Source organism: Catharus ustulatus, chromosome 2, assembly GCF_009819885.2.
Source record: "Catharus ustulatus isolate bCatUst1 chromosome 2, bCatUst1.pri.v2, whole genome shotgun sequence".
Lineage (NCBI taxonomy): Eukaryota > Metazoa > Chordata > Aves > Passeriformes > Turdidae > Catharus > Catharus ustulatus.
In genome coordinates this window covers 88,242,592-88,268,085 of record NC_046222.1, presented here as the reverse complement: position 1 = coordinate 88,268,085, position 25,494 = coordinate 88,242,592, and the positions used below count along the sequence as shown (strand labels likewise).

At 35.9% G+C, this 25,494-nt stretch overlaps 1 protein-coding gene across 1 annotated transcript in view; it reads left to right on the top strand.

The window, feature by feature from the left end:
* The window catches only part of NALF1 (NALCN channel auxiliary factor 1), a 465,536-nt gene that overhangs the window by 432,380 nt on the left and 7,662 nt on the right, over window positions 1-25,494 (top strand). Inside the window, exon 2 of the mRNA XM_033052999.2 lies at window positions 20,486-20,657. Within this exon, the coding sequence (XP_032908890.1) occupies window positions 20,486-20,657 (172 nt within the window). The remainder of the gene's footprint in view (window positions 1-20,485; window positions 20,658-25,494) is intronic.

Here is a 25,494-nt window from a genome sequence, read left to right as displayed (position 1 = left end):
CTTTATAATAAGGGTCTTTTGTAGGGAAAATGCCACATTTCCCAAATACAGATGTCTCATTGCATTCTGTGTTTCACTCATGCCATGAGCTGTGAATGTAAGGCAAAACTACTGAGTAAAATAAATTTTAAAAATAAATTTTCTTTACTGTTTGGATCTATTTCATATCCCTAGAATTAGTAGCAGTTTATCAATAGAATGTCAACAAACATATGCCCTAATATAGGAGTATACAGTAGGGGAGGATTATCTCAAAATCTCTGCATCCCTAGGGTAGCTAGGCTCTTTCAACAGGTGAGTCATAGTTGGAGCCAATGCGTCTCCATTGATTATGCAGAAACTGAAGAAAAAGATGACTCTGGCACCTGAAGTGCCCAGTTAGTAATGCTTCATTAACAATTTAACTGATATAATCTCCACCTCTGCAATGCAAGTACAGCCTTGCTTGAGCTAAGAATAGAACTTCCTTTTAGAGACTGCAGGCATTAATTCCACCTGCACTTCCCTTCCCAACAGCTAAACCGCAGCCTAAGGTATTTGGTGTTGATAGTTGTTTGAGACAGCTGTAATTTCACAAAAATAACCCTAAACCAATATTTCAAAAAATAGATCCAAAATGAGAGAGTAAAGTGTAGAAAGTTAAAAAACTACATTTTACATTATTGTACTCAAAAGAACAAAGTCTGTTTAGTAGCTGCTTATTTCTTCTCAGAGTATTGTAGACAACAGAAATGAGGTGACATCAAACTGGGGAGAATGGAGATAGCAAAATATATCTCAACATTTTGAAGTTATACCTTCAAGGAATTGAATTAATTTAAAGAGAGAGGGGCCATCACATATGGTGCTGTATTTCTTAAGCCTCCTTAGCCCTTTCTCCTTCTCTCTTGCATCACTCTGCCTAATTGTGTTAACAGAACATGCCTTTTAAAAAGCTATTAAAAATTAACTCTTGTCTTGACAATTACATTTTTAATTATATTCTTCAAAGACTTCCCAAACAGGACTGGGAAATCCTACTTATTATTCAGTTTGGAATAGCCCATACAAACTCCTGGCACTAGAGGTTGATAGTTTTGCTGATGTTGAAAGCAAGGTCCAGAACAGCAGGGTTAGCACGTATTCTTTTTGAAGTCTGTCCTGGGATTCTGTATGTACACCTAGAAAGCTGATCTGACGTACTGGTTACAGACTTCAGAATTTTCCATCTTGTATTTCCTACTACACTGAGTGGTAAAGGTAGACTCTCAGTATTCACACACAGACAGAAGGTCATAAAGTAGTACACAGAGAGTCTTTGGCTTTGGCTGACCCTCTGGCCAGGTCCTATGGCCCACCTCTCTCTTGAAGACTTGGAGTCTCCCACAAACACAAGTGCCAGGGGAGGTTTGGATTGGATATAATGAAAAATGCCTTCCTGGAAAGGGTACTCATGCACTGGAACAGATCATCTGTCTGGAAACCGGACAAAAAAATTGTAGATATGGTGTTTAGGGACATGTTTTACTGGTGGAATTGGCCTTGTTAGGTTAACGATTGGACTTGATGACCTTGGAGGTCTTTTCTATTCTTAATTATTCTGTGAATCAATGCTTCATGCTGGCCTGAACCATGACTCTTTCCCTCCATTCTACTCATGTTCTGAGCTCTTCCTCTCCCTAAAACTCAAATGGATTTTCTGGCCTCTTGCCATCCTTTGATATTCCAACCCACAATTTTCCACAAACATGGTTTTCATGAAGGTTGATTAATGCAGACACTCTTTTCTTAAATATTTTTCCTGTTATTGCTGATCCACAGAGCATATACAACGTGGGACCAATTAGCTCTATAAGAAAATAGTGCCTAAATGCCTTTTAATCCACATAAAAAAGGAGTGGCCATGAAGAGTGAAGTTACTGTTCTGTTAACCTCCAAGAAAATGGCCTACTGAGAAATCTCAGTAAGTTAGATTGTCACTGTTCTCCAAAAGGAACCTGTCTCACAACTCTATTCAAAATCAGCTCCAATTACAACACAATGTAGTATCCCAAACTGCCACTTCTACTGAGAGTAGAAGTTCTGGAAACAAATACAGTGGAAAGAATTATTTTTTTTATGACAATATCAAGATTACAACAGTACAAACCAAACAAGTTTTATCTACTATGACAAACTTCTGGGAATTTAGCATGTCCTGGATTTCTGACTTTATGACCAGTTTTCTTGTATCATTTTAACTACATAAGAGCTCCAGAAGTCATAAATTCTGTTACACGCAATGGGATTTTTGGTGTTTTAACATCCATAAAATCAGAGGACCAGATGTAAACAGATTTCATTTTTAAAACTTAAAAACTTTAGAATTTACATTAAAATTTAAAAAATCAAAATGTAACCAAAAAAATAGCTCTAGACTTGTCAGTAGCCTGCTTTATTGTTGGATTTTGTCTACTGCAGTTAATCTAAGTAGTGTAACTGGGCCCTGATGCTGACCAAGAATTGTGGTTCCTACACAAGTCTCTGAAAAAATAGTAATTAAATATGAGTGCATTTAGTGCTAGTGAGCAAGGAAAAGAACTGAAAGCAAAATTCAAGTTAAAAAAAAATCAGCTAGCACAGTATGGTTGGGAACTAATTTAGTATAGATAAGTCACTAAGAAGGAAAAAAGTAGACAGGGGAGATTTGTGAAGTTCCCAAGAAGCTTGTTAGTATTCATGAGAGTGGATCTTTAGTAATTATCATGACACACAGATAGTTCATAGCCTAGATGAAGGATTCTGTGTGTCAATCAGTGAAAATGTAATCACTCAAAAAAAGAGATGTCTGAGGCTGGTTTCTGAGATTAACCAACTTTGAAGGAATTTGGAACTTTAGAATTTTTAGAACCTTAATGGCAAAGGAGCGTAGGAGCTTAATGTATTATTTTCTTATTCTGCTGAAGAGGACAATTTTGCCACTCAGTGGTTTTCAGGCCATGTCTGAAATACTGGGTTTGATTTGTTTCCTGTTTTACAAAAAAGTTTGGACAGGCTAGAGAAAGTCCAGAGAAGGGTACAAAAATGATCAATGGGGAATCTGCCATAGGAGGAAAGGCTCAAAGTCAGCCTTGAGATGAAAAGATTTAATGGAGACCTCATTACTATGTTCCAGTATTTAAAATGTGTTACACTTGTCAAAGAAGATGGAGACTTTCTGTCATGGTTTCAGCCCAGCTGGAAATTAGGTGCCATGAAGCTGCTCACTCAACCCCCCTCTCTGCCCCTCACACTAATGGAATGGGGAGGAGAACCAAAATAAAACTTTTAGGTTGAGGTAAGAACATCTAGATAATTAAAATAAAATACAATGGTAATGGAAAATTATAGCAATAATGATAATAAATAGGAAAAAAAAAGTGGTGCACAATGCAACTGCTCACCACCAGCTGACTGATGCCAGAGCCCCCTTCCCAAACACAGATCAGCCCCCACTTTAGGATGACTTCTCCCATTTTATATACCAGGCATGATGTCCTGTGGTGTGGAACATCCCTTAGGGTCACCTGTCTTGGCTATGCTTCCTCCCAGTTTCTTTTTTGCACCTCCTCACTGGTAGAGCATGACTTAGGATAAAAACTACTTAGCAAAGAACCAAAACATCAGTGTGTGTTATCAACACCGTCCTCATTCAGAATCCAAAACATAGCACTGTAACAGCTACTGAGAAGAAGTTACCTCTACCCTAGCTGAAACCAGGACACTTCCTTTTTACAGGGAGTCACTTGGAAAAGTCAAGGGGTAGCAGATATAATTTTTTTCTTGGGAGATTCCATTTAAACCCAGGAGGAAAATTTTTCACAATGAGAAAAATCAGCCATTGGAACATTTCACCATGAAAGTGGGGGACACTTAAGATTCATCTGGACAGGGTGCTGGGCCATGTTATCTGTTTTGCTGCTAAGAAAGGTTGGACCATCTGACTATTGGTCTATTAATGTTTTAAGATGATTCACAGGTTTGCTATTGTGCAGACTGGTATTAGCAAGGGTGAAATTCCTGGCATGAACAAAAGCAGCTTATTATGGAAAAAAACTTATTTGGTTCTGTGCTTTTATCCCATTAAAAATTCCACAAAATTCCATTGTTTACAGCACAGGATGACAGACTATTCTGTCAGTGCTGAGTTCCCAAGATGTCTTTGATATTCATAAACACAGCATCTGACTCTCAAAAAAAAAAAGAATAAAATCTGTCAATATGAGGAGAAATATAGCTTAATCAAAAGGAACATTAGCTAGGTCACAGACTAGCAGAGAAAGATCTGCAATTATTGTGTTGAGTGCATTTAGGAAAGGGGTATTTTGGAGGAGTCAAAGGAAAGCTACCAGACATAACAGGTTTTGATTAAGGAAAAAAAATCATTAAAAAAATGACAGGTAGAACTTAAAAATAGGTATGTTTTCAAAAGTTTTAAAGTGTCTGAATTGCAAAAAAATTTGAAGTTCAAAAATAACTTCAGACCTAATTTTAAATAAAGATCTGTTAATGTTTAAATAAATAATAAGTAGTGTTTGTGGCTGGTAAATTATTTTGATTATATTTATATTTTTCTGCTTTTCTTTTTTCTTAGTTATTTCTGGGGAATGTTACACAGGAAACATGATGTGTACTTCTGATGCTCCAGCTGGCCAGAAGCCATATAAATGTGCAGGTTTAAGCTGTACAGTAACTTTAAGTCTATAAATTAACAGTACTGTACAAAAATACATAAGACTTCCTTACTCCTCATCCCAATTATTCTCTTCTCCCACACTTGCAGTTCATAAGGCTGGATCACAGGTCTAATTCAGCTGAGAATGAAATCAGTAAAAAAGATCTAGTCTTGCAAAGGACTTGCATGATAATATAGCTATTCTGTTTTCCTTTGTCATTGATAATTCAGGATGTTTTTCTTTTATTAAGCATTTCAGTTGTCCTTTTAACATATTAGAAACACATCTTTTTACCTTATTTTATTAAACAAAGTGGGCAAATCAGACCAAGCATTTCCAATGACTGCTTTTGTAGGTTTCCCATTGGTTTCGACAACAAATATGAGAATTCAGTCAACAAAGAGTAGAAGTTCACAAAAAAAATCTGTAATTGTGCTTTGGACACACATGAACAAAGCCAAGGGATGATTTATTCACAGCTGTCTCCCACTGAAATTCAGAGTAATTCCCTAGATGGCAGCAGTCCACAGGACAGCAGTCACTCACGGGGCCTTATCACTTACCCATCCCGTCCACAATCGTATTCCCATGGTAGTCAGCACTTGTCTGTGCAGAGGAAGAAGCCAGAAATTTCAGAATAAGGCACTGTAAGGCATCCAAACCTCCTTGTGTGCATCTGTGTTTTAAGTATCTAATGCTGGGACTCTCTTGAAGTAAATCATGTAAGTGCCTTTACATCTGCAGAAAAAGTCTAGAAGTTCTTCAAAAAGAGACCAAGTACACCTCTGCAAAGTATCTAAGGTGAACCAAGTTTTACACTATGAAAGTCTGCAAAAATATTTTTCTCCAGAAAGTATACTCTGGCCTTACCTTGGAAAAATCATTTTCTAAATCTTAATTTCTTGTTGTCAAAAAAATATTACTGTCTGACTGCCAATCCCATGCTTTATATGGAAAAATATGTCCATTTATTATTTCGAAAGTTATATTTTTAAATTTCATTATTCCTTTGATCCTTTGACCCTTGTTTCTGGAACATAAAACTACAAGATCAGAAAATTGTCCCTCATCTCTACAACACTTGTAGTTTTATAAACCTTTTTCTGTCACCTTTTTTTTTCATAGTTTCATCTTTCAGTCTTTCTTCAGAGGTCCCAACAACAGAAATGCTGTAATCACTGGTTCTCTGCCTCCTTTTTGATGTGGGGTTATCTCTTTCTGGGTGGAGTATTTCAGATAGGCTATGGCATTGGCTGTGCAGGAGACTTTTTCTATCTATTTTCTGTCTCATTTTTCAGTTGTTGTAAATCCACTTGTCCTTTCCACCTGCAACTGCACAGAGCTCACTGTGATTATTTTCCAGGACTGATATGTTAAACATAAAATCCCTTATGGTATACAAGTAGATACAATTTTCTTTCAATTCTTCAACACTGAACTTCATAAAGCTTTCAGTTCAGCTGAATTTAATTTATTTTTTGTAAACTTCATTAGCTTTTTTATTTCAGTGCCGTTGTTTTCTTCCTGTTTAGCTTTCTTTCTAATGCATTAATACATTAATAAGCAAAACATTGAATATATATGGAAGTCTGAGACACCCTACTTCTAACTTTTTGTACTGATGAAAATTGATTTATTCCCCTTTTGTTTCTCACTATCCATTTTGTACACATGACTGTGTACTAATCTCAAACAGTAATAATTTCATTTGTTCATTGCCTTTCTTTAGACAGTTGGTTAATAGGTTATTGAAAAACTAAATAAATTTTCATCAGGATCACATTTTTATTTTTATTTTTATGCTTTGGAAGAGTTTGAATTCATTAGAGAAAGAATTCACCTTTGAAGAGATGAGGTTATTTATCCTTTCTCATACCACCATCTACATTTAATTTCGTTATTCCACTCTTAGATATTAAGCAACATATTGCCTTCTGGACATGTCTGTGGTTTACTTGTCAGAGAGTTTATGAATGACAGGGAATCATTCTGCGGTACAAAGTAAAATATTTTAAACTATCAACCCTTCTAATCTATTAACTTTCTAAAATGGCAGACTGTAAAATTTCTGGTAGCAAGTTTGATGTTTTACTCTTAAGCTCTTTGGGAGTCTTCCAACATTGTCTTCTATTTGCTGAACAAGCTGTAGCAAAAACAAATAAAAGTAAATTTGAAGGGCAAAATATTTTCCCTGATGCTACTGACCTATGCAAATTGTTGGATGTGTCAGCAAATAGTTACATACAGACTTGACCCAATGTACCACAGGAAATCATCTAAGAAAAACTGCAATGGAGTAAATATTTGAAAATCAGAGAGCAAACAGCACTTGTTCAGAGAGAAAAAGTTCCCTTTCCAATAGCTTGAATAAATACTATTTTTGCATAGCTCAGGCAAGCCCCTAGGAAAAGTGTGGATAAATGTTACTGTAATGGCAAAGTCAAATACATATAATGCCATAAAACCAGTCTGGTAGTGATGCAATCCATTACAAGCTCATCTTGTTTCATTTGTGTATAACTCTTCTACAGTATCTCTGTGGAATACACAGCATCTTTTTGGGGATTGTTACTACATCCCAATCAGTAAAGGAATATAAATTAATTATGAGAAACACTGAGCCCTAAATCCTCTTATTCTCTCTAAGATGGCACCACATTTAACAGAGAGTCTCTAAATGCTGTAAATAAATTGTTATTGATATCTAATTTATGACAAGAATATAGAATTTTCAGAATAATGTCAAAATTTGAGATAGCATCATATAATCTAACAGGATCAAATAGAAAGAATTTTATAGCAAACACTGCAGATTATGATACTGTGTTTTATCCAGTTTGCCACAAAAGTACTTCATAAAGTAGTGAAAGGATTCTTCCTGGAAGAGGCATGCAGAACTGATCCCAACCAATATCAGGCACTTTGAAGACAGTAAGCATTGTATTCACTGTTAAAATCAGTTATTCCGTCTGCAAAACTGTATAGTAGTGCTAAAAGCTGAGCCTCTCCTCTCAGGCTGGAACCACTGAGACATTCCTGGATCTTCTCTGGAAACTCTGAATGCACAACAAAATTTGAAGTATATAGACCTATTTTTTCCTTCCAAAATCTTCCAGGCACTGGAAGACGTAAGGATAGTTTAGACTACTGCTAACACTGAAAATTTTTGGGTAAAATGAAAAAAAAACATTTTCATTTTGGAAATGTAGGATAAAAAAAAAAAGGAAATCAAGAAGAAAAAAGAAGATAGAAAGAGAACATAACTGCATTATTCGTATCTTCTTACTCCACCTAAGCAAAAAATGAAGCTTTTGTCAATCAGAAAGGCTAGTGACATCATTTGTCTCAGAGAATTTAAAAGTGGGTTTATTTGTCTGCTTGCTTAACAGCTTTGAATTCTGCACCCATGATTAACTTGTGGTCTCACTCTTGGGCATTCAGTGTGTAGTCTATGAGCTCTCAAAGAATGCAGACTGTGGCAAGCAGTGTCTGCTGCTTATGCACCAATCCCATCAGCAGGAAGTTCTTGAGACTTTGTTTTACTACCAAGTCTTAGATCTCATGCTCTAAATCTAAACCTTTCTCAAAGTGATACCTATGTCACTTTGTCCTAGAGAAAGCCTTATGGAGCCCCTCTTCCACTGTGTATAAGATATGACCACTGGTCTGGCACAGAAAATTAGGTAGAAGTGATAGATCTGTCTTATCTTCAATGGAATCATAATTCCATATCTTATTTTTGTGAGGCTTTTTTCTGATTGACCAATAAGCAAGATTTAGTGGCTTAAACTGATGAAGAACTATTACAAGTTTGGAGATATAAAACATGTACTAGATTTTAAGTGCCAAAACCTCATAGATTTAAGTATTTGAATAAGCATTTCTAGTGTCAATAGCACTTGAAAAGTTCCACTTTAATCTCTGAATATCAGCAAGAATATCCAGCAATTATCTCTGATTTTAATATGGGTCTTAATGGTGGAGAATTCGCCTGACAGAGATTTAATTTTGTATTTAACTGCATTAGCCATCTCTGTCCACAGTCATGTTACATTATATAAGTGCAGTGCTTGAATAACTGGATAGAGTCCTAGCTATCTTAAATTTATTTTACTTATCTTTATACATGAGCTAATGTAGCAGAAAGAATCAAAATACACTTCAAATTCTCTCCAAGGTAAATCCAGTTAAAAAAAAGTTTCAATACAACCAATTAATTAAGACTGTTAGTGAAGTAGAAACTTCAAAGTCATATGGTTAGGTTATAGATAAAAAGCAGAAAATATTTTAAAAGTAATATGAGTTTCCTACAGTGGTTAAAAGTTTGGTCTCATAAACACTGTGTTATATTCTGTAAAAGCTCTGATTGCTGAAGCTATAGCTGGACGTTGTCACTGGGGACACAACTGTAGACAGTTTGCACAAATCCTTAAATAGACACATGATGCTTCCAAATCTTCTGTGAAAAGAGAAGTGAGATTTTGTAGCAGTGTCTATGCTGGTGATTATCAGATTGGTAGGTGAAACAGCAAAAGGTATGTGAGAGTTGTCCTTTACTATGTTATCCTCTAGGATGACAAGTGTCATTCTGCTGTGGCAAATGTCTATTGCCTTGCAGAACTGCCCCAGACTAGGGAAAATCCTCAACTGAGAATCTGCTCTTGGATGAGCTTATTGTTGAGCTTAATTGTGACCTCTTTGGAGAGCTGATTTTGCCCTCCAATGAAATATGAATTACCAATTGCATGGTCACAAATTGTCATGGCTCTGATTGTAATGTCATATATATTCCCATCTTGCCCAGATTTGGCTACCTGGGCTCAGCTTTTGGTGCAGCTGTGTGGCCTTAAACCAGAGCTGTGTGAGAAAAAAAACTGTGTGTGGAAAAGTCCCCTGTCCTTGAGGGCTGCTTTTCCGCTCAGCCACTCACCCTCTTTGGATGTGTGGATGTCTCACTTCAATGTCATTACAACAGCATGCAACTCTGAGGTCTTTATGTCAATCTGTAAGTTAGATCAGTGTAGGAAAAGTAGCAAAACTCTAGGACACTGAGTATAACAATGTTGAGTAATGCAGTGGAGTTTCTGGCCCTGTTCTTGCATTCAAAATTGTCTAGAGGAAAAAAAAAAAGGACAATCTGCTTTGCCTCTAGATGGTTTACAACATAATAAAGTTCTCTTAACCAGTTCAATTAACCATGACTAAAATAAGCTTGATACAGTGAAATATATCAAGTGAAAATATACTTGATATCTGTGATAAAAATTATATTAATAGAAACTGCATCATGACATGTTCCTTCTTTAGTTTAAAGTTCTGGGGGTCTTTTTTTCTTTTTTAATATATTTCAGGCTCTAAAGCATTTGTCTTCTGTCTGGTGCCTAAGAAATTTTCTTATTTGTTTTAGATTCATTAGCCCCTTGTCTTAAGATTTTTTCTTATTTATTGAATTTTCATAGAATCAAGAACTAGCACATAGAATGTGCTTAGGTTAATAACCTCCATTCAGGTTATTGAGTCTGACTCCTGACCCTGCACAGGACAGCCCAAGAGTCATATCATGGAGCATTGCTCTTGAATTCTGTCAGGCTGGTGCTTGACCACTTCCCTGAGGAGCCTGTTCACTGCTCAACTACCCTCTGGGTGAAAAACCTTTCCTGATATCCAATCCAAACATTCCCTGACCCAGTTCCATCCTGTTTTCTCAAGACCCGTCACTGGTCAGCTCAGAGAAGAGATCAGCATCTGCCCCTCTACTCCCTGCAAGATCAAGAAAAAAATTCAATATTGAAGTTGAACAAGTCTTAGGCTTAAACAAGTTATAATTCGAAATGGAAAGAGAAATTCGAGGCATAGGACACTTTTTCTCTGTGTATGTTTGTATCAGCTTATGGCAAATCCCCTCATCTGCCAGGAGTCTACAGTAGCTGTTGCAAGGTGATTGGAAGCCCTCAGAACACATAAGGGATTCTCTCCTGAGTGATGATGGAGATTAATAGACAGTAAAAATCAGAAACTAGAGGATATAAAGACTCTCCTCGTCTCCTGCATACACTGTTAATCAGTGGCATCAACCTTCTGAATACTGTCATGGTGAACTGATTTATACAGACTACCATCACTTCAGAAATTATGTAGAGCAGAGTTAAACAAAAATACTTTCCACTCTTAGAGGATCACTTGGTTCACGAATTCAGATGTAATTTTAGAAGGCTGTTAAAATTTACGAGAGGCTCCTGACCACTCTGAGCTGACTTGAAATCAGTAGATCTTAAATTTTCTGGGGAAGCTGACCAGACATTTTAAAGATTATTAATTTGCTTTATTTTTTATAATTTGAACATTTTAATGTAGTTTATTACATGGAATACTATTAAGTTCACAAAATCAAAGACTAGTGCTTCCTTTATTTTTAACAGACTAATTATTTCCATAATGAGTTATTTAATCTTCAGTTTTCTTTAAGCTCACCCAAAGGGATGTTTATGATCTTCAAAAGAAAGCTTCCTTGCTATATTAAGTAACAGCTAAAACTGAATTCTGATACAGAGGATGAGTTCAGGTTTTAGGGCATTATAAAACAACAGTGAAGTTAATCATCATGATGACCTCAGTTGATTGGATGGCTAATCACCAGAAAGACAGGACTCGTGGATCAGATTTTTGCACATTTTTGCATTGCAGAAGCTGGATTTATTTTGGAAGATATAACCATTATAAATCTCTCCTATATATGTAAATACATTCTCCTTAGGGTTACCAAAACAAGACATCTCCTCTGCAGTAATGTCTCCTGAAAGAGAGGAGACATCAAATCCAAGAAACATATTTCTATTAGGTGCTAGCGTTTTTCATTATTTCAGTTAATCATTTCCAATATAAAAAACTAAGATGTGAGCAGAGCAGTTTGCAATTACACATCTGTATATCGTTAAAAAAAATCTTGTTACACAGCATACCAACTGAAGCTGAGATCAACAATATTCTGGCAAATAAGTTTCAACCTTGGTTTACTTTTTCTCTATCTTCAAATAAAGTAGCAAGTGTATCTTTCACATGAAATTATTCATATAATGGGTAAAATAGGGAAAGAAACAAGTTTGTCTATTAAAATTAGGAAACACTAAAAGTTTTGGCTTTTAACACAATATTTTGCATTCTGTGACACCAAGATCTTCTGAATAAATATTAAAATATTTATCTTATGATATTGCATCCATGAAGATAGAGAAATGATTCATTATAATAAAATAAAAACAAAATCAAAGAGTAAAATAACCACAAAACAGATGTGTTTGTTCCCAAATTGCTGTAAATTTCAGGCATAACTATCCATAATATGAAACAGATTGTCTCATTTCCTGGTACAATCTTACAACACAAGGAATTTTTAAAATGCACATAGAATGGATTAACTAGAAAATATAACGTCTGTTGTACAGGAAGTTCATACTGATATTTTTTATTAATTCTGGATCAGATTTTTTTAAAAAAATCAAAATCTATATTTCCCCCAGGGGAAAAAAAAAGGTGAGGGTAGGAGTGAGGGTTGGTGTGAATGCATATAAAAAACAACTTCTCCAAAAAGAAGAACACCTATGAATCAATAAATAAAATACAGTAATGTAGTGTGTATTTAAATGAACGGTTTATGAAGAATGTTTGGTTGTACAAACAGAATGAGAACAGTTTATTTGGAAAGAAATATTTGAAACCTAATGAAAAATAATTCCCCAGTCAAAATTACTTGATTTTGATAGTGCTGAAACAAAATGAAAATTCTAACATAAGGAAAAAAAAAATCTCCTTTTAGACACTGTTTCTATAGAATATCTTATTTTAAGCAACCCACATATTTGAAAGCCACTTGCTATATCTTTCCTATTGCATTGTGAAGAATGTTTAGTCACTGATGGTAGCACTAAAATTCATTGTCAAAGATACCTTATGGAGTGTATTGTTCCCTCCTATCTGGTTGCTGTTGCTGCTTTATTTGTGTGCTTTGCCAGCCCTATCATGAGGCTGCCCAAAGCCTCAGAATGGGAACAAAGCCCAGCAAAAGAGAAATGCCAGCATCAGTCCTGCAACTCTCATGGGCAGAAAGCTCTCTGTAAAAGCTGATTTTTATTCTATAGTACACATGCAAAATGCAGTTTTCCTGAAGTCAGACTGCTCTTAATGCTCAAAAATGACAAAGTTCCTTGGGGAGTCCACATTTCTAGCTGTTGTCAAACTTAATCAGGTTTTGTACCCGTTAGCCATCTATATTTTGGTTACGCAGTCTATATAAATGCACTCGTAAGCTATCTAACAGACATCTCTGCTTGTAAAACATGATATCTCAGGTCCTAATGCTCAAAGCAGACACTGAGACTAACCCAAGTGTTTCCTAAGAAAGATGTACTGTCTCTCAAACCAACACATAATACCCTGGTGATCCAAATATAAAAAGCTTTTTAGAGATTGCACTTCACAGATATAGCATTGCTTTGCTGCTGTAAAGCACTCATAATATTTGAAGTGACTTTTACATCAAAATTTTCATCACTGGGAGAAATAGGTGTGCTCTTCTGAGGTTCATCATTGCCACATAGAATCCATAATTGCAATCTCATCCCCTTATTTCCAACACAGAGTGTTTAATACATTCATCTTTTGCCTGGTCAGTGTTCAGGCACAGTTCTAAGTGAATGAGGGAATATCTTTATTTATAGAAGTAAGGGTTGGATAGAATTTTTAGTCTTTGCCCGTAGCTTTTCCCCAACTCTGTTATTGACAATGTCTCAGCTCATGAAGTATTACTACTTCTCTTAATGCCTACACTTTGAGATTGTGCAATACTTAAAACAACAACAACAAAACAAAAAAACAAACAAACAAAAAACCCACTAACATGAAGCAAAGGAAGTTAGGCTGAAGCACATAGTTTAATAATATTTCATAGAAATGTTGACATGAAGACCCTACAAGATACAACATTATTGGCTGTGGTAATGTCACAGAATGCTGCAGAGACAACAATTCATCCTGACTCAACAGCAACAACAAAAAAATTAAACCATGAGATTTAAACATATGGTGTAACCTTAAATGCACATATAACGCCTTTAAATAGTTGAAACACTCATAACTCTATGAGTCAGGCAAAGATTAGACATGTGAAAAAGACATCACCCTTTGCACATAAAGTGGTACCTTCTGTACCAGAATCTTTAGGGTTACAGAAAATCACATGCTGTAGCTGAGGCTGACAGGGAACAGATCTCACTGTCCATGCACAGCTTATTCAATGAGTAAGCATGTACCAGCTCCACTAAGGTAAAATGAATCAAAACTTGAAGGTTGCATCACTATTCATTTTTAAATGAATGCCGAAAAAGCTCCACTTACATAACAGATTATTCCACGAATATTCTGGGAAAAAATTGATTAATTAGTCACAACCTGAGGTACTCTTGAGTATACATAACAACTGCAGAATTTATCTCAAAATACTCACAAAGTTTGGGAGAAGCTGAGCTGGAAACAGATCATGCTTTCTGAAGGCAAATCCTTTATTCCAATAAGGTACAATTTCCTGATGTCATTGAAAGGGTCACTGATCACCTCTCAAGCTCATAAGGGGCCTCTTCGTTTCCAATTAGTATGTGAAATAATTCAGCTGTGCTCCTTTTGCTCATTTTCACAGTGAGGAATGGATATAGTTGCAAAGCATCAGTTAAAAGCAGTTAAAATTTATTTTGATTCAGAAAAAATTACCATTTTGAGAGAGAGAATTTCTGTTGTGACTTCTCTCTTCCTACTTTCTTTCCCTCCCACCATCCTCCACATCTACACAGTAAGAGCTATTTGATGGTTTTTAACACAGTAAGAGCTATTTGATAGTTTTTAAGTTCTCTTTTGTGTAATTATTATGATAGCCCAGCCAAAAACATCAAACTGAGGAAAAAAATGTTTTCTATGTAATATAATTAAAGTACTTCCTGGAAATGGTAGTCAGAAACAGGAAGAAATTATTTTCGTAGAGAATGAAACAGATTGAGCTTTTCCATTGTGTTCTACTGACACCTCTCACACAATGTGACTCAGATGATTAAGGCTAGGTACTCAGTCTGTTTTGACAGGACTTAGGTTATCCAGAATCACATGTATTATGCATGTCTAGGTGAGTGAGAATGAGACGGGGAGGAAGGGAGACTGTGGCATATATGTATGGTACTTTATCTTCCCATTGCTTTTGCAGTCTTAGCAAATAGATACATAGAATCATGGAATCATCATAGAATAATAGAATCATAGAGTCATAGAGTGGCATGGGTTGGAGGGGACCTTAAAGGTCATCTTGTTAAAATTAGTTTTGTGCAGTTGTACAGTTCGAAGTCTCCTAGTGTATTGACCAGGGCTGTGGTCAGCCAATGCACTGTTCTACACAGCCATTCTGTCCACACTGGGACCCAGCAGCTCCTGGTCCCTCTCTAGGTGATTAATGACATAGTATTAACTCAGAACTCTGTCTGATTTCCTTTCAAGACCAGAAAAAAATAACTCAGACACCGTCCAACCTCATATGTGATACGAGATACAGGATATCCGAAAAAAAAGAATACTGGGACTGTCAGTCTACATACAGACAAAAATAAGTGTTCTTCCTAATGTCCTGAGAGAAAAAGTACACAAGGTGCCCTTTCAGCTTCTCAAAATTCTCCACACACACATACACACTTGCTTTCTTCCTGTTAACTCTAAATCCTTTTATTATTTCTAATGATTTGACAAGAAGATGCAATTTACTGTCTAGTTTGTTTGTGATGCTTTCATTCTTAGAATTGCTGAAGCTGGTTATTTGTGTTGGGTTGTTGGTCACTGAAGTAATAAAATATTTTTTCTGCTTGAAACTTGTGCAGTAGAAATAAAATTAATGCCAAATAAGAAATTATTCTGCCCAACTGATAATAAGTTTTTATCACAATATTGTTAATAATTTAAAAATATCAAGAAGATTTTGATGATGATCATTCTAGAGAGACACTCAGACATATGAATACAGATATATAAAGCCAGCATTGATTCATGCACTTTTTCAAAAGTGTAATCTTATTTTTTTTCTACAGGTACAAAGAAGGGTAAATTTAATTTATTTAGGTGAGAAAAATTGCCAGTAAATCCTTCTGAGATTTTTTGTCTATGCCTCTGCACATGAAAGATTACTTTATTCTTATGTGATCTAGTATCTTGTCATCATAGTGTTTCATCTAATAGGAATCTGTCTCTTTAAATGCAGAGTGTCTAAAGTTATGTTGATGGTAAAGAGATTAGATATTTAGATATATTCAGATATTTAGTCTATGTATGTGGTTGCCATGATGCACCAATAACCCTTTTTATCTTAGTTCTTTCCCTTGTTAAAGAAGAGTAAAAACAAAACCAATAGAAAAACATGAGGGTTTTTTTCTGATCTTTGAGTTCATTTTGGTAGATTTCCATTAGGAACTAAGATATTTCTAAGGTTTCAACCATCTCCCAAGCCAGCTCAAAGCACATCACCATTCTTTTTTTTTTTCCTACATTATATATATGCAACATGCAAAAAGATATTATGGTGTAAAAAATTTCTAATTCTAAAAAATCACAAATCTTCTTCATGTATCAATTTTGTTTGGTTTTGGTACTTTGACTTCAATGAATAAAGCATCTGTCAATAAAAATTATTTTGTTGTCTAAAATTCTGAATTATTTTTTAAAAATCTTTGGATTTCATGTTTTTTTCTTCAAAGACCATTGATAATTGCTTATTCTTACATTTTGTCCATAATGTATATATCTTTCCCATCTTATAACTCAGATTAGTTCAATTTTTGTTTAGGAGTTACTTTTAGCTTTATTTCCTTTAAATGAGGATGCAATACAGTGTTAGCTTCATCCACTGCTGCCACGTCTTCTCTTTCCTTTCCTTGAAATGTAATCCAAGGCATTTGTTTTATTGACTTGAATCTTGAGAAAGTGCATGTTTTGAAAGAGCAAGGATTCTGTTCTAGCAGACTTTACTTAATGAAAAAGTTAAAAGATTTTTTTCCTCCCTCTGGCCGTTTAACACATAGTTTCCTCATATACACCTCCCATCTTTTACACTGAAAAAATTACATAGGAAAATACTAATAGAATTTAACTAATACTTAAAAGGTTTTTTATATGAAATATTTTATAAGAGAAAAATTTATTGTGTTTATAAATCTTTGAGTTTAGCTATTGATGTTCTTTAAGAAGGAAAAGACTCTCATATTGAAGTATAGTTTGTAAAGTGAACACCACACTCATATAGACGAATGTGTATTTCACTGATAGTTTCAGACCTTGTTACATAAGTACTGTAAATCAACATTTTGGACTTGCTAGGAGGTAAAGCAAAATTCCCAACCAAAAAAAAAAAAATCTATATTTTCCTGGGGAAAAGAAAGAATACTGGCCAATCAAAGGCCATAATATCTGCTTTACTATTAGGAAAATTTCAACTTATTACAAGAAATTTTAGTTCTGCATCATGGGCTTCTGCTAAAGCTAAAAAGCTGCCTCTCATTGTCCCTGAAACAGAGAAAAGATTCTGGACTGCTCTGGATCTTCTTACTCAGCTGAAACAGCCATGGGACTCATGTAAATGCTGTCAAGCAGAGTTATATGAGCAAATATGAGATCAAGTCTCCCACTTCTGTATTCCCTCCTGGGTAACACATATTTAAGCATGAAAGTAAGATATCTGATGTCTGTGTAAAACCTTTGGTGCCTAGAAGGTCCAGGAAGGGTAGGAGAGATTCTTTGGGATGTTTGTTAGCAAAGCAGGCATTTAAATCATGTCTGTAGTTGTAAGAGCGGAGAGGGACCACATTCTGATCTACCAGCTAACCCAGCACAGCTCAACTGGAAACACTTACATCATTTTCCTTTTTCTCCAGAAAAATACAAAACTGTTTACTGGATGCAGTTCTTGGCATACACCTTTTCCCAGACAATGGTTGAGCACCCTTTGGAAATGTAGAAATTAACACAGGCCCAAGCTGTGAAGGCAGTGGACTGACAGATAGACAACATGATGAGACTTGTCTAGGAGCCTATGTCACCTTACTGGATAAAACAGAGCAAAAGAGAACCAGAATATTAAAATTATCAATATAGACTATAGACAAGCTTGAAATCAGCTGCAGGGTGAAGAAAATACGGGTGGACACAGAGTGGGAGGCATTCATCTGAGAAATACATCTCAGGAACAGGTATACTCATGCGTTCTTTAGAAATACAGACTAGAATTCAAAAGCAATTTTGAGACAAAGCTGAGGACTTGTGAATCAGAGCAGGAAGATGATGTGTGTGAACAGAGATTGGATACACAAAAATCTTCATAGAAGCCCACGATTGCATTATTTACTTCTGCTCCTGAATAAACATTTTCTGTCTTGCTTCAGTTGACACATGGTTTTGCTCATTTTCTTGTTACCATGTATGGTGTATGTCCAATATTCTTCCTAAAAACTGATCTACACTTTCAAATATGACTCATAAACCAACTTACTTCTGTTAGATCTATTTTATGAAGAGAATATGTGGGTTCATACTAAACAGGTCTAAGATCAGGAAAGAGCCTCTGTGAATGTATAACTGTTACCAGACCCAGCATTCCTGTTTTCAACCAATTGACTATGATTTCTAATTAAAAATAGAAAATCTATTGCTTTATTTCACCTAACCTTGAATCCTCTGTGCAGTTTTGGGTACCACAACATAAGAAAGATAGCATTTAGATGGCATCCAAAGGAGGGCAACAAAGATGAAGGTGAAGGGTCTTGAAGAGAAGCTGTATGAGGAGTGCAGGTGCAATTTCCTTGTGAAGGGAAGAGGAGGGCAGGCACTGATTTCTTCTCTGTGGTGAACAGGGACAGAAGCCATGGGAGAGGCCTGAAGCTCTGTCAGAGGAGGTCTAGGTGAAAAAGGTTCCTCACCCAGAGGGTATGTGGGAGTTGGAACAGGGTCCCCACGGAAGTGGTCACAGCATGAGCTTGACAGAGTTCAGGAAGTGTGTGGACAATGCACATGGTGTGAATTTTGGGGATGGTCCCAAGCCAGGCCAAGAATTGAACTCAATGATCCTTGTGGGGTTTTTTCCAACTCAGTATATTCTGTGATTTTGTGATTTATTGTTGCAAATGTCAGTAAAGCAACTGAAGCAACAGAAATGTGGCGGGTGATGTAATCAACAGTGGGAATACCACTTTCTGTTTAAAAGTTGATCGAAGAACAAAAGGTACACACATCTCCTGGTCTTCCTTCTCAATAATCATTTACTGTGGATAAGAAACCTTAGTAAGCAATTAAAATTCAATTTGTAATGAAAAATAGAAAAAAAATAAAACATGTTCTACATAGCACAGTAGGCAAATCTGTTGTAAAGTGATAATCACAAACCATAGATTATTGATAAAGGCTTCATTTAATCACCTAGCAACCTTACTGCCACTGCTGCAAACAATGTGAAATAAAAGCTTGGCCATTCTGGGGCTATGACATTGGAATTAATTATACAATTTAGGATGCTATTGACATTTATAAAATTATAACCAATGAAGAATTATAACCAATAAGATGAAATATACTGAAATCAAACCAAACTCTCATCTAAATTGGTCATTTCAGGTATCAGTTTTTAAATTTCCTTGGCTTAAAAATTTAATCTGTAGTTTTCCTTTTGATTACATCATTCCTAGAAAGAATGGAAATGATCAGCTGACTATATTGGTTTTCAGTCTATGTTTAATGAAAGGTAGTTAGTAGGCTTTTCAGATAATTAAAAAATACAAAAAAGTTGGGTTTTTTTGTTATGCAACAACCTAGACCGGAAGTATCTAGATAGTAAATAATGTACTCCAAAACAGTTAAGTGGAAAATAAAATGGGGAACAAGGAAATCTCTCTGAACTTGGTCACATAGGTTTTTCATCACCTTTGTAGCCTGGTGTCCGACCTAATTTTACATGAAACTTTTCTGTGTCCAATAGTTTAATACTAATGACAAACATCATTGTTTGGAAGACAAAAGGTAGCAAAAATTTAAATCAGCACGTGTATTTTACTTTTTTGTTTAAATGGTGACAATAATTGCAATAATCACAAGTTCTGCAGCCACAGCTATGCAGCATCAGATGAGAGCATCTTTAAAGTGTTCCTTTTAGCATCCAAATGTAGACACTGGTTTTCACTGCAGCAGATTTATCCCTACTCTACAGCTGTTGGTGTTCAGGTACCCTAATGCATGTTGTAATGCTGTGGACTGGATAAGGTTTTATTTGAAGGGAAGCAGCACCATCTATTGCTACCTGATAGTTTAGCTCTAGAAGATATAAAGACAGACTTGGCCTGAGCCCAATTTTCAACTCTTTCTTGCATGCACTTTCATAAATTTGTCCTTGTCCAGCTTCAAATAAGATTGGGATCTCAGATTATGGTGGTGCAGGGACCAGGCTGTGTTCCATGCATGCACGTGTCTAATAAAAATCACATCTAAGAGACATAACTGTTTACAAACCAAGATAATAAAATAACATAAGCCTAGTCCTAAATAACTGTTGCTTTTAAATAACTTGGCTGGAGTTTTCATTTCTGAAGTGGGAGGACAGTCAAAAGTTAAGAGCATATTTTATCCAGGTGATATTCTCTCAAAATTTTCTTCCAAAAGCAGCATTAATGTAGGTGTGCAGTACAGTATGTTCTTCTAATAATGACAGTGCTATTGTCATCCATCTATATTTCTGGTTCTTCTCTTTTTTCCAGACTGTCTACAAAGCCTGGCTCTGTTCCCAGTATTTTGAAGTCACACAGTTTCACTGCAGCAACAGAATTCCTTGCAAGCAATACTGTTTGGAGGTTCAAACGAGGTGTCCCTTTATATTACCAGACAATGATGATGTCATCTATGGAGGACTATCAAGTTTCATCTGTACAGGTATAGAAAAACTAATTTCACTTGTTTTCATGGATTTAACTCTGGGAACCTGAAGGCATTCCAGCTCAGATTTGTTGGAAGTGCTAGGATTTGAGCTCAGACCTAGTAATGTACAGTTACGATACAGTCTGCCAGTCATCCGCTTTACAAAACAAAATTACTAGAAAAAAATTGTTCTGGTTATTTTTTACACTTTATAATTTAGTGGAGGATTTATTTTACTTCATTTCATACAATATTTGGAGTAAAAAGGTTGCATGTCATGCAATATTCAGAAAAAAAAAGAAAAAGGTAGGTCCAATTTTTAGCATCTTCACCTTTGATTGCCTGCATTCTTATGCCAGAAGAATTAAGAATCTGAAGCACAGCATTCAAAATTGTGCAGCAAGTCTCAGAAAACATTTAAGAAAAGATCTTTCACTAGTGAAGAAATTTAAGATTCAGTTGCTCACCTGTGAAGAACTGATCTTTCTTTGTTTCCTATAGAGTCTGCTTACCACCTATGAATACTTTGCTAATGTATATCTCAGGTACCACAGATACTTTTTTCAGGAATGGATGGAAGTCATCCACTCAAAATTTTAGCTTATACCAAGGTTACCTTCAGATTTCCAGTGCCTAGACTATCATCTGAGAATCTTGAAGATATTCAGGCAACTTATTCCCAAAAACCTGATTAAAAAAAAAAAAAATCAACACTTAGATCATTTGACACCCTCATCCAAATATCAGCAATTAAACTGTGTTCACCTCTAAATTAGGGTGCCACTGGTGGTAATCTTGATACTAAATAAGTTGTCTAAGGTAAGCTATTTAAAAGCAGAGTCAATTATAAAAATCCATAAATGCTACATACCATCTCAGGTGTATGCATATGAATTATGGCCACTCACTTCTCCTTTTACCCTGTGTTTAGATTTAGGGTGGTTCTCATAGCAAGGCATTTACTGAATTTTTTTCTTGGAGATTAAACCCATTAAACACAGTCAAGCAATATCCATCTGTATGCAAAAGAAAATATAACAAAAAGTCAGCTGAATTAAAATTTTGAATCATCAATAAGGTGCTTAGCACTTGAATGCATTTAAAAAAATATATAGCTTTCTAATATGTATATGCAGTAAGAAAATGGGCATTATTTTTCAGTTTAAGGTAGTACAATAGAAGTGAGAGACTTAGGAAAATTTTATTTACCACAAGTACACGATCTATATGTATGTGTGTGTTCATGTATATGCATGTGTACACACATACACATACACAATGGCAAGAAACTAAACCAACAGCAAACAAAATCATCTTAGCATGTACTTCAGAAAATCTGTTAGGAAATATATGTCCATCTCCTCATTTTCCTGGTATAACTTGTAAGCCAAATTCCTTCCTAAAACACAAAAAATAGATGATTGTGAAAAGACTCCTGACATCTCTGAGTTTGGGATGAAAAAGCAGCTTTTGGGGAGGATTAAACTCATTTTATTGCAGGTATTAATAATGTGAGTATCTACGCATCATTTCTGTGACTAAGCTCTCACTAGAGTCATTGGTGTAAACAGCGGAGCTGAGAGCTGTTTCATTCACCCCGAGTTGGCACTTGCACCTGATGAGAGAACTTGTTCACATCTCTGGCTGTACTCTATTTACTATAGCTGCTATTAGACACCAGGGTCTTATGGCAGACACTTAAAATCACAGTGACCTAAATCTCATCTCAGCAGCCCACTAACAAATATTTGGTTGAACTTTTTGTCATTTCAAGTCCAAACCCAGCAGCAGCAGAGCAGAGCTTGTATTCACAGAGCCACAGGAGTCAATATGCTGACTCTAGAAAGTTGTGTGCAAGGGAAGGTGTTGAGGACAGGTACAAGGCTGCAATTCAAACTCTGTCTGGGATACAGGCCCATTTTCACCCTTATTAAGCAGCTGCTCACTGTAGAAGTGCTTCCTGACACTAAACAATGAGAAATTAGACTATAATCTGCTGCAGTAATAAAGAATAGTACCTCTCTACAGCTTAATGAAAACAGATTTATTTGATACAAAGTACAGTGAGCTCAACAGCAGATAAAACACTCTACCTCAGCATAGTTTGTGAGAGAGACCTTGAAACTCTCGAAGAAAAACCGCTGAAAGAAGTTCACCCATGTCTTGAGGGACATCTACTGCACTGTTTGTGAGTTTCTGTCTGGTATACACCTTCTGAGATTTCTATTTATGGATCTGTCTCTCCGTTAGAAAAACACAAAAAAGTCAAAAGGTATCTTTATTTAATATTTAGGTATCAAGTAACAAGAAAAGGTATGCAAGGAATAGCTGGTTTTATTTGGTGTTCACTACCTCCCAGAGCTCAGGATGAACACAAAAACAGTACCTGTAATTTGAGCTTCCACCTCCCCTTTCAGTCCTGTCCTACCACAGCAGTGAGTCAGAGCACAGTGATCTGCTGGAGATGAGGGCATGGCAGTACTGGTGGACAACAGGAAACCCACACATTTATTTTTTTTCTTTCAGGACAGGATTTTTGTGATGTTGGGGTCTGAAAGGAAAAGAAAAACCAAACCAAAACCAAAAACCTGGAGGCTGCAAAAGGAATTAATAACAAGGGCTTTACCCTTCTTGGAAGGTCCACATGAGGAGAAAACAGCATGGAAGTGGCTATTTTTCCCCAAGAAATAGTGCAGTCATTGTTATATTTGTCATTACATTTAAAAGAAAATAAATTGTAGTTTATAATATGCATTAATAACAACTTCCTGGAAATTCCTGAAGGCCTCATATCGTTGATCACCTCTAAAGAAAGCATATAACAGGAAAGGGAGAAATCATGATACACTCATTTTGTATCACCAGAACTGGACTTTTGTAGAAATGCATATGAGGGTGTGGAATAACTGCAGTGCAAAAGAAAATACTTGAGAGATTAATCAAAATAATCAGAATCACAGTGTGGTTCTGATTATGGAAATATGCAGTTAGATAGAAAGAATTTAGTGTTCCCTTCTTGCTCACTTTCTTCCAGGACATAGAAGGAAAAAAAAATGATCCTTCCATCAGGTACCATGCTGACATGCTGGTATTCAGATTCATTAAAACTGAGTGATTACCTTCAGTTTAGGCCTTTGGAGTTCATATCCATATGACTAAAGTTTCCAGTGTTTTCATACAGTGTTTCTTTTTACAGCTCAGGTGCCCAGAACTGCCCATGCAAGCCAGAATCTCATTTGAGGGAGATAGCAAGAGTTTTCAGGTGTACATACACACACATAGCAAATTACAGTGAGTTATTCCAAGCAGAGTTCCAGATCAAGGTTTTTAACTGTAACTTCTAAGAAAACAGTGCTCATACCAGCAGGATTGTTTTCTAGTAGTTGTCTCTTCCTTAATTAAATAAGGAGATGAGCTACAGTACCATACTACCCTAAGCCAACCACAATGCATATTTTGTCTACAAAATTAGACTAGAGCTAGAGTGAAGAAAAATCCCTTCAGAGGTTTTTAGGGTTGACATGTGATAGATACTCAGTTCCCAAGGGCTTGCTTTGTAATGACCATGACTTATGGCCTCTTTGTGCCCTGTGGCATAACAGGGCTATCACCCAGCACCAAGTCTCAGGCCAGAAATCTCAGCCACATACTCACACTCTTTATCTGTACAAGAGATACCATGGCATTTAATGGAGAGAGAGAGTTCCTCTTTGAAGGAAAAGAAGGGAATGTAGTGAGCAGCAACAAGGCAGGAATGTGTTGCATTAACTATTCCAAAAGCATGATGACACCCCCTAGTACTTCCTAAGAGCAGTACCATCAGAATGAGTCTTCTGCCATCAAGAGGTGAATCAAATTTGTCCATTCTCTTGTGTTGTTGAACAGATTTCTGAGAATTTTAAATCAGAAGGAGAAAGTAAAGGAAGAAAAAGGATAAGTAGGTAGACAGGCGATTCAGGTGCTTTAAATCACTAATATCTTTCAGTTCATATTAATTTAGACTCCTAATTTTGTGTGTTCTGATTAACAAGTCAGTTGTTTGGAACACAGTGTGAATAAATTTCTGGCAAATAACAGTAACATATGTTTATGTGAGCCGTGCAAAGTAACACTTCCATGGAAACTCCACCTCCTTTAGAGTAAAGAATTCACTGGAAATAAAATTGTCAGTCATGCTTCATAGCACAGTCTAATGTTTCTAAAGATATAGTGAGAATTATTACAGAGAATTCTCATCAATCTGTAGAATTCTGATGACTAAAAAAGCTTAGCAAAAGTATTAAGAGAAATTCTGTAAACTGCAGCTTCCTCTCAAGGGGCAGATGTTTGACTGGGTTTCACCAACAGGTTTAGCTATAGTGTGTCTCTTTCAAAACAAATGTGCTGATTTCAGTGCAATTTGAAAAGCAATTTCCTTGAGAAAATGTGATATATAGAAAGCAATACAATCTATCTCTTTGTAGAACAATTCAAGAAGAGAAAATCACTCTGAATTCAATCTGCTTTATGCTGTTCTTAGCAAATTTTAAAAACCCATATATTTTTTCCAAGTTCTTCCTCTAAAAATATCTCATAATAATGTGTCATTTGCCTCCTGCCTGCACCTCTTAATAGGTCCTAGAATATCAAAATATTAAGCTAATACAGACAGCAGGACAAATCCCTTTTATGTTTGACAAGCATGGTTTAAATCGTTACTAGCCATGGATCTGCTTACATGGAAAATTTGACATGTTTTTGCAGCAAAATCTGTCAACTAAATACCTCATCTTTATGCATCTAGTATTCTTCTAGTCTTGAGTATTGGGACTTTCCCAATATCATAATGAGCTTATTAGCTGTAAATATTAAT